Source organism: Corythoichthys intestinalis, chromosome 1 (genome assembly GCF_030265065.1).
Source record: "Corythoichthys intestinalis isolate RoL2023-P3 chromosome 1, ASM3026506v1, whole genome shotgun sequence".
In the NCBI taxonomy this organism is placed as follows: domain Eukaryota; kingdom Metazoa; phylum Chordata; class Actinopteri; order Syngnathiformes; family Syngnathidae; genus Corythoichthys; species Corythoichthys intestinalis.
The window spans coordinates 65,709,594-65,726,634 of record NC_080395.1 but is presented as its reverse complement, the minus strand read 5'-3'; the positions used below and the strand labels follow the sequence as shown (position 1 = coordinate 65,726,634).

At 39.1% G+C, this 17,041-nt stretch overlaps 1 protein-coding gene across 8 annotated transcripts in view; it reads right to left on the bottom strand.

Annotated features, from left to right (window-relative positions):
- samd4a (sterile alpha motif domain containing 4A) overlaps positions 1–16,816 on the bottom strand; it is a 93,697-nt gene extending 76,881 nt beyond the window's left edge. For all 8 annotated transcript variants that reach the window (XR_009063204.1, XM_057836306.1, XM_057836318.1 and 5 more), the window contains exons 1-2: positions 16,669–16,816; positions 14,257–14,920 (exon numbers count right to left, since the gene is read on the bottom strand). Coding sequence is in view for 7 of the 8 variants with exons in the window: in XM_057836306.1 (XP_057692289.1) it covers positions 14,257–14,452 (196 nt within the window). In the remaining variant the exon portion in view is untranslated. The remainder of the gene's footprint in view (positions 1–14,256; positions 14,921–16,668) is intronic.
- Positions 16,817–17,041: the final 225 nt, after the last annotated feature.

Here is a 17,041-nt window from a genome sequence, read left to right as displayed (position 1 = left end):
CAAAGCCACACAATGGCAATTAGGCTTAGCTAAGTTCCAGAGTAAAAGGACGACTTAACCTTGCTTTCAAAACACTATCATGTCAGAACCAAAACTAAACAGAGCTGCTTGGTTGGCATAGATTACAAATAGCTGACAACGCACCTATCATTAGATCCCGATAATACCGTATTGGCCCGAATATAAGACGGCCCTGATTATAAGACGACCCCCTCTTTTACAAGACTCAAGTTGGAAAAAAGACTTTTTGAACACCAAATTAAATTTTATACAGAAAATAATTACAGTACATCTGAAGCAAATTATTATAACAATATATTTGAGAGAAAAAGCATGTTATTTTGCCTCATTCAAATCTTAATATCTGAACAATTAAATATGTAAACTAAAGTGCAATCACATTCGTAAATGAATGACTTCTGGTTTTTGAAATGTAAATAAACCAATCTATTGTGATAAAACAACAAAATTGCAATAACTGCATTAACCATCAAAGTGAGGTCTAACTGTCACTGTAGTCTTTAAACAAATCTGAATAAGGAAAAACACTGCAATAAAATAATGTTAACTGGTTAAACTTGAGAGTAGCGGAGATCTGTCATGACAGAACATTACTCATCAAGTTCAGCATTCACTTCAGTGATATCTGGCGCCATCTAGCGTCGTGAATGGGTATAATGTCTAGACCCCGAATGCAAGACGACTCCCAATTTTGAGTCTTATTTCAATGCAAAAAACACCGTCTTATATTCGGGCCAATACGGTAATCAATGTATATGCTTGGTTATGTTGTCAACATGACACTGTGTATTGGTGTTTGGCAAGGTCATGAGCCATAGTTACACTAACTAACAAGGTATTAGGTGGCTTGCTGAAGAAATTCAGCATTGTTCAAATATGTCTTAACTAATTTGTGTCCACAGTTGGGGGGGATGTTAGATGAAGAACAATTCTTTTCCTACCCAGTCCCCACACTTCCCATTTCCTCTTGAGCGTATCGTCAGCATCCCCTGTGCTCCCCTGCTGCGGGAATAACTAGTGCTGGAGGTCTTGAAGGACCACAGTGGGGAATGAAGGAGGAGCAATTGGTTTTCAGTCTACCAGTGAGGGCTCTGAAAGTGGCAGCCTTGACTGTGCTGGGAATGTGAACTTTGATTCTGCCAGGGGATACAACTCTCAAATAAAGCAGGCCGAGAACCACTGAGGACTATCTCCTTTAACAATTTTTAATCAATTCAAAGCCCCATTATCATCTCCTTTGAAAAATAAACTAAATCAAAAACAATACATACCGTATATATTCCCTAAGTGCCCAGGGGAAAGAAAAACACAGTGGTGTTGCAGTTTTATTTTCTACATTCAGCCTACTGCTTAAAACTTAAAGTTTAACTTGCTACATTGACAACAGAGTAGGCTTTTAGTCAAATTCTCTTAATGGAAAGGAAAACTAAATATAGAAAAAGTACGGAGGATGATTTTTGACCCTATAAACACTGTGCCTGGATCTGTCAATTTTATCTACATTCACCATAATCCATAGGATATGACTGCCTTTCTCCTCACACTGATGCATGCATCAAAGTTAAAGTTAAATGAATGAATGTTTGTTTGGCTTAGATTCAATTAAACTAAATAAACCCACAAAGAACATTTACAGTATGTGCAGTAACACCAACGAACTGACTGGCTTGTACAATCCAGTATATGTGCAGCCATCCTACTTGGGCAAAACAGGTGAAGCACTTCATTCCAACATGGGTAGATGGCATACACCGAGAAACAGACAAGACCTTCATAGAAACTTAACATGTCTAAAATGTCACCATAGAGCCACCAAATACAACAGTATCCAATCTTTAAGCTTTGTGTTCACGTCTATATTAATAATTTATTAAAAACAATAAACAATTTAACTTTTGCCCAAAGAGACCAGCCATAGAGAAAACAAAATTGGAGTAAGTATGGCTTCCAAACATCATCAACCCTTTGTTCTCATTTATGCAACATGCACAATAAGTCCCCAAAACTGCTTTGTCTCGTGATGTACACCATATAGCACATTATGTCTTACGTTTTAGAGGTAAATGACCATAGTACTGAAAGGGTACCCAAAAATGTCCACAATATTATTTACTTTTTGAATTAAACAAAAATCAATCCAACAAATAACACTTGTATCAAAAAAAAATAGAAGTAGCAATTGTTAGAAAAAGAAAAATAATAATTCTCGGAAAATTCAAGTAATCATTCATTGGTTTCGTTGCCTCTTGCCCAATCTCACCTGAGACAGGCTCCAAACTATCAGCAGCTTGGTTACATAATCACTTACAAATTTCTACCTTTGATTACACACTTTTCCACATTTCTTCCCCATTCACTCTCTGCTTGCACATCTCTGGCGCAATAAGTAATTTCCATCAAAGTCAAGTACTAATAGTTGCCAAGCCCATTTTCCAATTTCCCTACAGCTGACAAAAAGGGCCTTTAGTGTAGAAACATCAAGAAAAAGACAGGCCTTATTTCATTTTCCCCTCTGGTCGTTTTGGCAGGCTGTCTGTCCCCATTCCTGAGGTTCAGTATGAATTCATAGAACTAGCTGTCAATTTCCAGAAATAAACTGTTTGCTCATGCGTGGGTGCTATGAAATACTTTGGTGTCCAAAAGAGAGAAGACTTTTCTCTCAAACACTACCTCTTTAAGAAAGTAAAGCTTACAATCAACCAATCATCAGGAAGTGTTTATAGAACCAGTGTGCATTTGCGACAGGCACTATACAATAATACACTACTACTGTTTATGGTGTACTGTACCTCTTCTTTAAAAACTTTACACCTCAGTACTACACAGCCACAGTGGCAGCCCAGTTCGGTCCCCATATTTGTCAACTCAATTTCAACTCCAGGTGCCCTCACCTGAACTTGATTTGAGCTGGAGAATAGCATGTGCTTGCTTTCGGGGGTGCTTTTGCCCTAACAGATTGTTTCTGGTCATGAAGTTGGACCCTGTAAGCAATTCTGACTCCCTTGCTCTCCTAGGTGTGTGGTAGTGGTAAGGTGCAGCGGTGTCCCAGCCACCCTTAGTCAGGGCGCCTGGGTCAAGCTAATAATTAGGCCGTGGATCTCAAGGCGTGGTTTGTCCCCCCTCAAATGGATCCCACACTGTATGGATACATTGATCTGGCTCCACTTGCCGAGCCCACCCTTGCTCAGTGTGCTGGCCCAGCAACTCCAAACACCAGATGACTCACATGCATGTGATTTGTTGCATATTCCCAACTAAGTTTCCAGAGACACTCTCTACGATTTAGTTGCTTGCTGTGAAACTAATAACAAATGACACCGCATGTATTAAGTTCAGCTCAGTTCGCAGATAAAAACATGACTCCTATGGATTGTTATTTATACATGTATTTTAATGTATTAACTTCCCAGTTGTAAAGCAAATTTGTTCCAGCATTCTAAAAAATACGAGCTTTAATTTAATATTATTTTGGCTTCATTAGTTTACAATATTATCTTAGACAATGACTTATTATAGGTCGCACGGTAATGAGTGGTTAGCACGTCCGCCTTATTCTTATTCCGATTCTCCGGCCTTACTGTATAGTATAGTTTGCATGCTTTCCCCGTTACTGCATTTTCTTTCTCCAGGTACGTTCGTCTGCATACGTGTGCTCTGCGATTGGCTGGCAACCAGCTTACCAAGCTTCCTGCCTATACAGTAGTTAGCTGTAAGGCTCCAGCAGCTGGTTCAGCGGTACAGAAAATGAATGAATGAATGAATCAGACTATATCAAATCAAAGCAGACTATATTAATCTTTTCATTGTACACTGCTGGCCAAAAGTATTGGCATCCCTGCAATTCTGTCAGATAAAATTAATTAAAAAAAAAAATTTTTTTTTAATTAATTTTAATTTTATTTTGAATAATTTATCCCAGAAAATGATTGCAATTACAAATGCTTTGGTAGTAATATCTACATTTATTTTGCTTGCAATGAAAAAACACGAAAGAGAGAGGGGAAAAAAAACAAAATCATTATCATTTTACACAAAACTCCAAAAATGGGCTAGACAAAAGTATTGGCTCCCTCAGCCTAATACTTGGCAGCAAAACCTTTAGACAATATAACTGCGAACAACCGCTTCCGGTATCCATCATTGAGATTCTTAGAATACTCTGCTGGAATTTTAGACCATTCTTCTTTGGCCAACTGCTCCAGGTCCCTGAGATTTGAAGGGTGTCTTCTCCAAACTGCCATTTTCAGATCGCTCCACAGGTGTTCTATGAAATTCAGGTCTGGACTCTTTGCTGGCCACTTTAGAAGTCTCCAGTGCTTTCTCTCAAACCATTTTATAATGCTTTTTAGAGTGGGTTTTGGGTCATTGTCCTGCTCGAAGACCCAAGACCTCTGAGGGACACCCAGCTTTCTCACACTGGGCCCTACATTATACTGCAAAATTAGTCAATTAGTCCAGTGCCAGAGGTAGCAAAGCAACCCCAAAACATCAGGGAACCGCCGCCATGTTTGACTGTGGGGACCGTGTTCTTTCTCTTTGAAGGCCTCGTTTTTTTCCCCCTGTAAACTCTATGTTGATGCCTTTTCCCAAAAAGCTCTACTACAAAACCTTTTTGGCTTTCTCGAGTAAGTTTTGGAAAACTCCAGGTTGTTTTTTTTTTTATGTCTCTGGGTCAGAAGTGGCGTCTTCCTGGGTATCCTACCATAGAGTCCCTTTTTATTCAGACGCCGACTGATAGTACGGGTGGACACGGTTGTACCCTCGGACTGCAGGACAGCTTGAACTTGTTTGGATGTTAGTCGAGGTTCTTAATCCACCATCCGCACAATCTTTCATTGAAATGTCTTGTTAATCTTTCTTTTCCGTCCACATCTAGGGAGGTTAGCCACAGTGCAATGGGCTTCACACTTACTGATGACACTGCGCACAGTAGACACATGAACATTCAGGTCTTTAAAGATGGACCTGTAGCCTTGAGATTGCCCATGCTTCCTCACAATTTTGCTTCTGAAGTCCTCAGACAGTTCTTTGGTCTTTGTTCTTTTCTCCATGCTCAATGTAGTACACACAAGACACAGGACGGAGGTTGAGTCTAATTTAATCCATTTTAACTGGCTGCAAGTGTGATTTAGTTATTGCCACCATCTGTTATGTGCCACAGGTAAGTAACAGGTGCTGTTAATTACACAAATTAGAGAAGCATCACATGATTTTTCAAAGGGTGCCAATACTTTTGTCCGGTCCATTTTTGGAGCATTGTGTAAAATGATCATGATTTATTTTTGTTTTTTCATTGCAAGCAAAATGAACAAAGAACATTTTGCTACCAAAGCATTTATAATTGCAATCATTTTCTGGGAGAAATTGAGCATTATTTGATAGAATTGCAGGGGTGCCAATAGTTTTGGCCAGCAGCGTACATAGTTGTGAAAAAATTGATGCATTGAAATGAAAATTCCTGTCCGAAACCAAAAACCAGAAATGGAAAATCAAAGTTGAGAACACAGATATAAATTACGCCATTTTAAAAGGTGACTTTCACTTCTTTATTTATTTATTTTTTTACATTATTTTTCAGGGCCTTTGATGACATTTTATTTGGTTCGCAAGAAAATTTGCTTTGCGAATTCTGAGAAAGTTGTTTTTGCAAGCCATTTTAGTTGGTCGTTTGTGCTTGCCATGTAAATAGCTGTATAGTCATTAATATGCAGCTGACTGGATCTAATTTGAACATTTATGAATACATTCATCTTTCGATATGCTAAAAAAAATATTTTTGTTCCGTTAAACACATATGGATAAATTAGCAAAGCTAGTATTATATGATTCTTTAAACAGATTTTACTGAACATTACTCCAGTACAGTATTCATCTGTTTTTTGCAAATATTCATATCCTCAATAAATTGCACACTTGATACAGTAACAAATAAATCACTTCCACTAAGAAAACAATCAACTTTTAAGTGAATTATATGTGGTCTTTTAACACTGCAAATAAGGTACCTCTAAAAAACATTTTTGGACAATGATAATGAAATCTGGCAAACCTTTTTTTTTTTTTTTTTTTTTTTTTTTTTTTTTTTTTTTTTTAAAAAAAGCCGCTGTCCTCTACCTTTCGAAAGCTACCAATGCCTCAATACACCCATACCAGAATCAGCAAAAGGCTTTTTTCGTTCGTCCAAAATCCACTGAACTTCTGGGCAGGGTTGCAAACTCCCTGAAAACAAAAATAAGGGACACCTCACGGGTAGAGCCGGCCATCACCCTTTAATTAATTTTTTTTTTTTTTTAATTTATTAATCGTAATATAATAATTTTACTCAAACCTAAACTAGGTGCATATTTGAGTGATATAAGCACATTGAAAAACAATACTTATCGGCCAAGACAAAAAGCTTTGGTAACACTTTATAACAAATATCCGTTTTACTAGTTAATAGATCATTAGTAAACTGTTGATAAATGATTTATTGTTGATTTGTGAAGTATTTGTTAACAGTTTGTTAAGCATTTACAGGGTGTTCCAATATAGTTGGCCCCATTCTAAAGGCCCATGCTAGTTGATGGATCTTAATAAAACTATATACACTTTATGTTGAAGGTCATAAGTTATATTGGTAAAATATTAGGGGTGTAATGGTACACAAAAATCTCGGTTCAGTACGTACCTCGGTTTTGAGGTCACGGTTCGGTTCATTTTCGGTACAGTAAGAAAACAAAATGCTAGAATTCTGCTCAAAAAGTAGCGGGTATTTAAAGATAATAATCCAACAACAATTTGCCTTTCAGACCCCGCGTATTGGTCAGCTTTATTTCTGAAAGAAAGAAGAAAAAAGAAGTCCTGTGCTAAAGAGAAAAGCAATGCCAATGACAAAGATTTTAACATGTATTTTACAAATGATATGCCTCAATGATTTTTTTTCTTATGAACAGTTTTCAAAAGCTTTATTGGTGGGTTTTCTCAAGTTAAAGCGCCACAAAGAAATTAATAAATTTAATTGTGTAAGCAGGATCTGTGTATTATTTTTATTATTTCATTACATGTGTTTTAGCTCATTTCAATTTATTGTATTTAAATGGGCTATTATTTATTTTATTATGTGTTTGTATTTTACAAATGTGATTTACTATTCATTTATATTGTATTTTTTATGTTGTATAACTTTAGTTCCTATGTGGTTACGATTGCATATTAGTTTGAAAATCAACCGGATCCACCGTATTTTTACACAAGTGACTTCCGGTCTGCTAGCTAGTAGTGCTGACGCAGGAGGGCCGCGTCTCGCGTCAAATAATAAACTCTGCCGTTCTTTTCGCGTGCATCGCGTTGAGCCGCTTCTGGGACGCGTCTAACACGCGGCCGCACTGCGACTGGTGTGCATTGGCTGATTGATTTTAACGGCCGCGTTTCACTGCATTCTCGCGGCGTCCACGTTGTCGCGCCGTTGACGTTTCTTACTGTCCTACCGTATTTGTCCTCATTATAGTAGAGAAGACAGAATACATATAATCTACACAAAGAAACTGTAACCCGATCGACTCACAGCCTCAAAAAGTAAGGGTTATATTACGTCAGAAACTCGTTCGGTAGGCGTCCGTTTCGAACCGACCACCAAGTACCGAAACGGTTCAATATGAATACATGTACCGTTACACTCTTATTAAATATACAAAGAAAAGTACAAATATTTGTTGGTTCGATGACAGATTTTCATAAATGTGCAACATGAGCGCTGCCTGCAAAATGCCTTATCAAAATGCCTTTTCTTTTGAAGTGAACGGCATTTCTTAAAACACAAAAACTAGAAACGCTTCTACACAAACTGTGTTTCAGGTTAAGAACACCCTGTAAATGCTTAACAAACCGTTAGCAAATACTTCACAAATGAACAATAAATCATTTATCAACAGTTTACTAATGATCTATTAACTAGTAAAACGGATAGTTATTATTATAAAGTGTTACCAAAGCTTTTTTTTTTTTTTTTTTTTTTAAAACGGGCACACACAAAGGTTGAGGCCCTTAAGGGTTAAATTACATTTTTAAATTAATCATGACAGTTGTCTTCTCTTATCATAATGACAAGCCAGAGTACCTCGACAAATGAGGAGCGGGATTGTCATTGTTCTGTCAGCCCATTGGTCAGAAAGCAGGAGAGGCGGGGAATGCGTTTTCCTACATATTTATGAAAAGCACTTTTTCGGTTTTCATGTGCGTCCCTTGTAAGCTCAAGAAGGGACGCATACTTTTGCTTCTGAATACGGGACGATTCCGTTTTTCCAGGGACGATTGGCAACCCTACTTGTGGGTTACAGTGAGCACTCGTACGTTGTTAGGGAGTGCATTATTACATGAGTTGTTATGCGTTGCAAGCTCATAGTGTCCTTTCTGTTCAGTTACTTTCAGTTTGCTTGTGGCTGATTCTGACAAGTCATTTGTGTTGAAAATTTACGCCTTGTTTCGTAATGCCGCTTAATGTTGGCACGTTCAACAAGTGCAACTGACTCCGTGCATATAAGACATACTGGCCTTGTAGAACTCGCTGTGAGCAAAATGAAAGCATAAGCTTCACTCCACTCATCTGGCAGGATGCAGTTTTCAGAGTCAACTTGTCTCATTAAAGACAACACCATAATTCAGTCATGTTTGTCACTGCACGTATCATGAAAACAACAGCACAATGCCTCGGAGGTCTGCTCATCGGAGCTGCCACTCAAAGACATACAGTAGCTGCTCTCGTGCATGCCTACTCACAAATGTCTTTGGTAAGAAACTAATAATATTTGCCATTGTTAATTTAAAAAAAAAATGTTTGGAGGCCCGGACAAAATGGTGTCGTGGTCTGGACTCGGACCACAGTCTGTCAGTTGGGCACACCTGGCATTGAGACAAAGTATAAGACATCATCTTTTGATTATTTGCAGGAGGTTGTCTCAAGCGTTACTACCATTGGGAACCAGAATTAACAGTATGCAGAGCAGATGAAACATAATTTTTTTTCTCTCTCTCTGAAGCGGTCACATTGCATCCCTTGACGCATCGCGGACTCGTGAAGGTTCCAATGACTGCAAACTTCACTATCTAAGTAATCCACAATTACACACAGAATTAAGTCTTGGCGTAAACCAGAAAAAAAATACAGTGGTACCTCGACATACGATGGCTTCGACACACATCTTTTTGACATCCGACGTAAAATTTGACACGCCATTTGTTTCTTTGTTTTCCCGCAAGACAGAAGCACGGCAGATTTTCTTGTGAGGGAATTCAACATGGGTTCCAACAATGTTAGTGCAAGTGGCAAAAAAGGAAAAAGGTGAGCCTTACCATTGAAATTAGGACTGAAATGATAGAAAAATATAAGCGTGGTGCGCGCGTCAATGAACTGGCTCGACAATACGGCCGTAGACGGTCGATGATCTCTGCGGTCCTCCTCCGTTCGCCAGTGTTTATAGGTTAAGGTGACAATTATTATTATTGTAACATCGCCAAAGAAATCGCCAGCTTTGTCAGGATTTTAATAATTTATTTCAGAACTTGCGCAACACAACATGCCTACTGTCCGCCGCAGTGAAAGTGAAAGTAAAAAGCCCTTTCTTACTCTGGCACGTCAGCCACACGGTGCGTTCAGGTACACCACGCAAAAATACTTCTGCCACATTAGAACCCTATTTGTTACATTATTACAGGTATTATTATTATTATATTCTGATTTTTATTCATAATTTATTTGTTTTGAAATGTTTTATTTATTTATTTATTTATCTATTTACTCACATATTTTTTGTATAACCTTGGATTTCATTATACCAGGTGTGCACAACAATTTGCATTGAAAATGTCCAGAATTTCCTTTTTCATGCTAGTTCAGTTGGTCCTTTTTGGGCACTTCTGCAAACGTGCGGATTTTCATTATGCAGCTGACGAGATTCAATTTCCATGTTCAATATTTGAAATTTCAACTCTTTGCTTTGATTGGCCCTTGAAGGAGTGGGTGTGTCGGTGGAAGCACGTATGTGTTGGTAATGCGAGTGGTGAATTACACACGTTATAGAGATGCTGCCTACAACTGATTTTCAATGACAACAAGTTTAACTATTTTACAATTATACAAAAATAAAACAATTGCTCACTTGACACTCCCACTTAGGTGGGGTTACGTGTGCACAGAGGTGCATTTCATTCAGGAGGCAAGCTTTCGTTGGGACTCCCTTGTTCCAAAATGCTTAGATATTCCTTATTTCTACATAAATAAAACACTCACTCCCCTGACGCAAACACACTCACATAGTGCATCAAAGCTGGAGGTCATCATCAAATTGACAATGACTTCCATGCCTTGATCCTGGTTGTAGTATCATTTTAGGCCATCAGTCTTACATAATGGTTTCTTAAATCCATGACACATGAGGAGATTAACATGTTCAAAGTCAATTCTGGTGATGTGAAGGCCAGATTTTGGGTGTTACAAGTGTTGTCATGGTCACTAATAAACTGTCTTTTGAGCAGCTCATTAACAAAAATGGCGAAAACCTAGGTGTGTTTGGTTGGGAGCAGTTCTTATATCTACTATTTTTCCTAATGCCTTATTGTTTTTGAGCTTTCGTATAAAATATTCTTGTCTGAAACATTTTTGTCTAAAATTTCCACCAATACAATACATAGTGTTACATACCAACAACTTCAGTCAACATAGTTTCATTCACATACACACTTTATACAAAGGGTAAACAGTGACTCTCACTGTCAACACAGGGATACGCCAGCTGAATATTGGCGACGAATCCATATCAGATTTTAAAATCTTGTACAGATATTAAATGCAGCGAAGCTATAATCAGTATTCCAGAATAATTCATACTCAAATATTGGTAGGAAATTCGACTTCGAAAATTATTCTGATCCAACTCTCAGCCCATCATACCTCCCTGTGATTATAGATAACCTAGGCTAGTTTCTAAAATGCTTGCTGATTTGACTCCGTTTCCCCTCAGTCGTGACAAAGCCTTTTTGAGCAACATAGTAAACTACCAATTTATGAGACTCATGCTTCCTAATCATCCAGTCAAGAAGAAGCATTCTTGAGAAAGATACTAAACCACCACTTATGCATACTCCTAATGATTTGTCAGTGAATCAGACAATCAGCCACTTTTCTTCTGTAGCTAAACAAGGTATCAATGCACTTTAGAATTTAGTCCATTTACCAATACTGGCATGCAAAATGGCACAGGCCAATCTCAGTTATTCCATTGTAGGGTTGTCAAAAGTATCAATATTGTAATGTTATATTTGGAAATTATATTTAATTTCAAAATATTGATACTTTTTGACATTCAGCAAAGCAAATTCAGTCCAAAGTTGCCACCAAAAGCATAACAGGTATAGGCCTAATCACACTCCTATTTTATTTACAGTTGGATGTAGCCTTTTTGAACCCGGTTTAATTGAATATTTCTGTGCACAAACGATGTCAAGACAGTTGCTGCTCTTGGGAATACAGCCTTGCAATGTGTATTGTAACTTGGTGTATTGTCATGTCGTTTGTAAAAAGACAAAAAATGAACTGTTGTGTTATTATTATTTTTTTAATTCAGCTAACATTTTAGTGTGTTACAAACCTTAAAATTGTTCTAATTGGTGACATTAGTTTTATTCATTTACTTACTTGTTTTTGCCTGACCACAGGTCACCAGAAATTTGTTGTCATGGGGTTGACTGCACTCTTGAGAGTAATGGAGGATAATTTGGCATTTTCCTTGATAGAAAATAAAATAATAGAAAATAAAATAATAATAATTTTGAACTTATGTAGTATCAAAAATGGTAGAGATTATTTTTTAGTATCAATTAAGTCAAAAATAGCTGTCTCAGGAAAATACTAATCCAGTGTGTATCGCACTGGCGTTGGCCATAGGCCACCTTTAACATCGGTAAAGGAAATGGAGGGATGAAATTATTTTCATTTGCAATTGTGACACAATGTTATGCTGAATTGATAGACCTCTTGGCCTGCATTTCTCTTGAACTAGTTAACCTCCATCCTCCCTAAAACTAAGTGAAAATGAAGTGCCTCCATGATTACACCCATATGAAACATATGTGGTAACCTTGGAACCTGTGTTTTTTCTCACACGAAAATCCGCCGTGCCTCCGTCTTCCGGCAAAACAAAAGAACTAAATTGTCGTATTTCAAGCATGTCGTTGGATGTAGAGACAAATGGCGAGTCAAATTTTACGTCGGATGTCGAAAAGATCGTGTGTCAAAGCGATCGTATGTCAAGGTACCACTGTACATGTGAAATGTCAGTTGGCAGATCGCCAAGTCAAAGCGAAAGACAAGCTTTTGATCAAGGCCATCCCAGTGGATAGAATTTTGTTTAACAATACGGGAGGAGGATTAACTTCATTTTCAAGGCGTGAAATGTGGAGAAAAACATCAATAAAAGCCAATAATCCGGCGATGTAAGAAAAATATCTTTTCAGACATTTTTAAATGCCAGTACTATTTTAGCCAATCAAGTGAGAACATTTCAGATTGTCCCGCCTATTCATCAAGCATTGGCTACCCACTGTAATATTCTTTGTCTATTTGAGAAACACACTTTAATGGCTCCAGAAAGTGAAGTGGTCTTCGCTTGAGTCCCACATAGAGAATGGAGGAATGCTGATAATTTTTGCAAAGGTACAGAAACTATAAAGAGTATGTGTCTATATTTGAAGTTTCTTTTCACCTATTTTGAGTGTATTTATTGCGTTTATTTGCTGTACGCGGATGGCGTGACTTGCGTCACGCTTGTCAAACAATAGCTGTGTTCGCAAGAGGTGTCATTTTCTCCATTATCATAGTTCTAAGAAATTTGTGATTTGCATATTTACATTCTTTGAGCAACCATACTTGACATGGAGGTTAGTGTATTCATACTAAACCTTGTTGTTTCCTTTAAACTCAATTTAGCGAGCTTTTTCATGTAGCTTATTTTTAACAAACCAGCAATTCCAATCATTGTTTTGCAATTTTTCCCCAAACACCAAAATTTGTGCAATTTGTAGCTAGTTTGTACTCACGCGCTCTTTCCAAAGAAATCATGAACTATAGCCTTGCAAAAAGGAAAATGTAGCTTTTTTCCATATATTTGTGTTGCTCTGTGTCAGTGTTTGGATCACAGCACTGGGCCATTATCATTGTATGTCAACCAAGTGAAGCTCGCTTCCTCTGAAAACACTGTGCGAGCCAGCAGATGTGTAGTGCAGATGTTGCCATGGGTACGACAATACCTCTCCATTGCTGCAGCAGCAGTAACACTTCCTTCAATTTTTCATGAGACAGAAGTTGCCAGGGTTTGTTTCCATGGCCACGCTGCAGACTAGTGCAACAAAACTTAGCTAGATTTTCCTCTGATAACCTTTAGAGCAATCTAATACTAATGCAGTTTGGACCACGTCACTGTATGTTGAGGCACTGACAGATGTCAAGAGAAACAAAACCAAACCAAAAGAACCACAAACTTTAACTTTTTCATATTATGGGACCAACGGAACCACAGTGGAATAACGTGGACCTTTCAAAAGGCAATACTATTAATGAACAACGGTGCTGACGTTAAATAACTTTTATGGCAAGTATACACAAACTGTTTCATAAACTTTTGCCTTGGCTGTACGTTTTTTGGCAATTTTTGAAATGGGAAATAAGTTTTTACCAAGCTTCTGGGTGCTCATTTTTTCAAGTTCAATTTATATTTGGAAAAAAAATTAAGTACTGTAAGTTGGACACCAACTGCTTAAGTACGCTACTAACAAGGACAATTATATTTTTCTCTCTCCATTTGATTTTGATTCCAATTTCTCCTCTAGCAGCAATGCTACAAATGTAAAACCAAACACTTATAGTCTGTAATACTTTGGACAACTTAATGAGAAGCACACAATATAGTTGCTCCTTTCCTTTACTATCCACTTGTGGCTCGGCAGATTTCATAAGGCTCAATAATAACGACTTCATAGGACAATCAAACAAGAAGATACACACACACGTATTAATATGAAGGTCCGAAAACGGATCCACATGAAGACCGTGAACTGAAAACTGTTAAGTAAACTATGCCATGCTGGTATGAGCACCCTTTACAATTGCTTGATTTTAATCTGAACCATATCATGTAAGAAGAAAATTCTGACAAGATCTGTTAATGGTATTTTTTTTCCCCCAAGAAAAGGTGGTTGGCCTACCTGGACTGTTGGCATCTGCCTCCAGAACCTGCAGTTCTGTGCAGTCTGCAAGGGAGTGCTCCAGACATAGCTGCAGGAAACGAGCCTGTGTCCGGCTCACCCTCTTCAGCAAGGACAGCAGAGCCACTGTCTGCTCACACTCGTTCCATCCTTTGAACCAGCTGGCTAGTACGCCCACCTGATCGCGAAACATCATGGTCTGGGAGAGGGGCGGCAGGCAGGGTGGGGTGACAGTAGGGCTGTTGGGGTTTCCACAGCAGCTTTGGTTTGGGAGTGGCAGCAGGGGGAGGGGGAAGCCGCAGAGAGATCTTCCCTAAACTTTCCACCGACGTTCAGGGTAAAGCAGTTGAAAGTTCTCGGGATCTTAAAGTGTTGAATGGATTCAGCTGAAGCTGTGCGAGGCCATTCTTAGCTCTGGCAGCAGCAAGACGGCTGTCTTGTTGGTGCCAACGTGTGTGGATCCAAAAGGTATTCCTTCAGGAAAAGATCTGGCTCCAAGCGAGGGGATGCAAGTCTTCCTCTCGCTGCTGACTGATATAAGTAGTCTTCAGCTAATTACTCACCACAGAGGAATTGATATATGATGATTCAGCGTTCCACCTCACAATATGTCACTTCAGCATCTGCATCACTGGCACATTCTTAAAAGGAACCCCTTTGGAGCCTATATGTATTGAAAGTGGAGAATAGTTAAGTTACATTCTTATCATAAAAACACACAAGTGTCCCTATTGCCTCAGCCATGCACACTTTGTAACAGAGCTGCTGTAAAGGGGCATTTATAGGTCGCCTCCTCACCGTCGCCTGTGCGTTTAAGCTCGTGGTATTCATTGCAGAGACAAAAATAAATTATTTTTGCTTCTGGTATCCACCCATTCCTAAAAATACAGCAGTCTGTCGGCTACTCCCGGCGCTGCATCCCGGAATGACCCACAGGAAGGACGCCGGTTGGTTTAGTGAAGAAACGCAGGCAGAAATGTATGTGTGCATGTGTGTGGCTGGTAGAGACCAGAGCAACTTCCGCTGCCTTCTGTTAAATGACGGGCTTGTCTTATAAACATGTATTTTGGCTTGTGTGGAGGCTGAAAGTGGCCACCGCATTTTAACCCTTTATAGGGCACACTTTTAACTCTGCGGCTGTCCCTGATGGTGCTAGACGTCTAATCTATTTTGACTGGAAAAGGAAGGCAACTAATGATCGCTGCCATCCCTCCCAGCCAAAATGGATTAGACATCTAGCACTGTCATTTAAAATAAAAGATCAGCATTCACAGCCATTTCTCCCAGTTTAAATGCAATGGACGTATTTTGTTGTTGGTGTATATACAGTATACTGTATATACAAATAATGGTGAATAATATAATTGATGGGTGGCACGTTGAATGACTAGTTAGCTTCTCCACCTCACAGTTCTTAGATCGAGTGTTTAAACCCAGGCTCCAGCCTTCCTGTTTGGAGTTTGCAAGTTCTCACTGTGCTCGCATGGGTTTTCTACGAGTTGTCCGGTTTCCTACCACATTACAACAACATGCACGGCAGGATGATTGAACACTCCAAATTGTCCGTACATACTGTATAAGTGTGCACGTAAACGGCTGTTAGTCTTGTTGTGCCTAGCAACTGGCTGGCAACCAATTCAGGATGTACCCTGCCAAGTGCCCATAGTTAGATGGGATGGGCTCCAGCACCCCCAGCGAGGATAAGCAGCACAACAGATGAATGAATTATAATTGAGACCTGTTGGCCACATATAGTATGAGAACATTATATTTTGGGTCAGGTGGACCACAATTGATTACCAAATGTTAATATTGTTGCTTACATGATCCAAAAAGTCATGTCCGCGTATGTGGACGCCAAGCCTTTATGGGGTTCAGTTAAGGCTTGATTAAATTCTTATTTATTTGTAAAATGACCAAAAAGACATTTGTCCTGTAAAGGGTTAAGAAGATAGAGCAAGGAGCTGACGCTGCCTACACGGGCTAAGTGTTAGCCGCTTTCTAAACCTGTCACTTTGCTTCATCAGCACACAAGGAGTGACCACTGTAGGAGGGTGTGTAGCGGCGTAGGCCAGAGGAAAAACCAAGAAGTCTTCCCCTAACTAAAGGACGACGTCCATATGGAGGCACACTTAATACCAGGCACAGTCGCGAATACTGTAGTCAGAATTCACTAACGTCAGCGGCATCAACAGGTAGTCAAAAGTGATCTAACTTCACTGCGACTTCAGATGTAAGAATCCTCTAAATCAAGTCTTTGGGAGGACTAAATCACCTCGCGATGATTGTTGAAAGATTATAATGGGGAGTGTGGGGGAGAAAAAACGAAAACAGACATTGGAATTGAAATCCAGACGGAAAATAAGAGACGACTGCTGTACGAAAAGACGGGATAAACTTGAATGAAGTTACCTTGTTGCGTTGTTTGCAATGTTGGCTTTAGCTCAGGACAGGCGACAGACGCAGTCTTTTGGGGGGAGCGGTGCCCGTTCACTCTGGGGCTGTGGGTTTTGCCATCTTGACGAACTTTTCCTCGGTCTCTCCCTCCAGGTCGGCCTGATCCAGAGTGCCGCATTCGCTCAAAATGCGACATGCCATGCAACATATGCTTCCGGATTTCAAAATAAAACCAAGTTTACGGTCAAGACTGGCAATTTGATTTTTGCTGCAAGTTTTCATAGCTAAACCTTATAGGGCAAGTGACTATTTTTTGGTCATTAGAAAAATAATAATCATAATAAGTAATAACCCCATTAAGACCACATTTTGGCGCCTAGAAATTCTG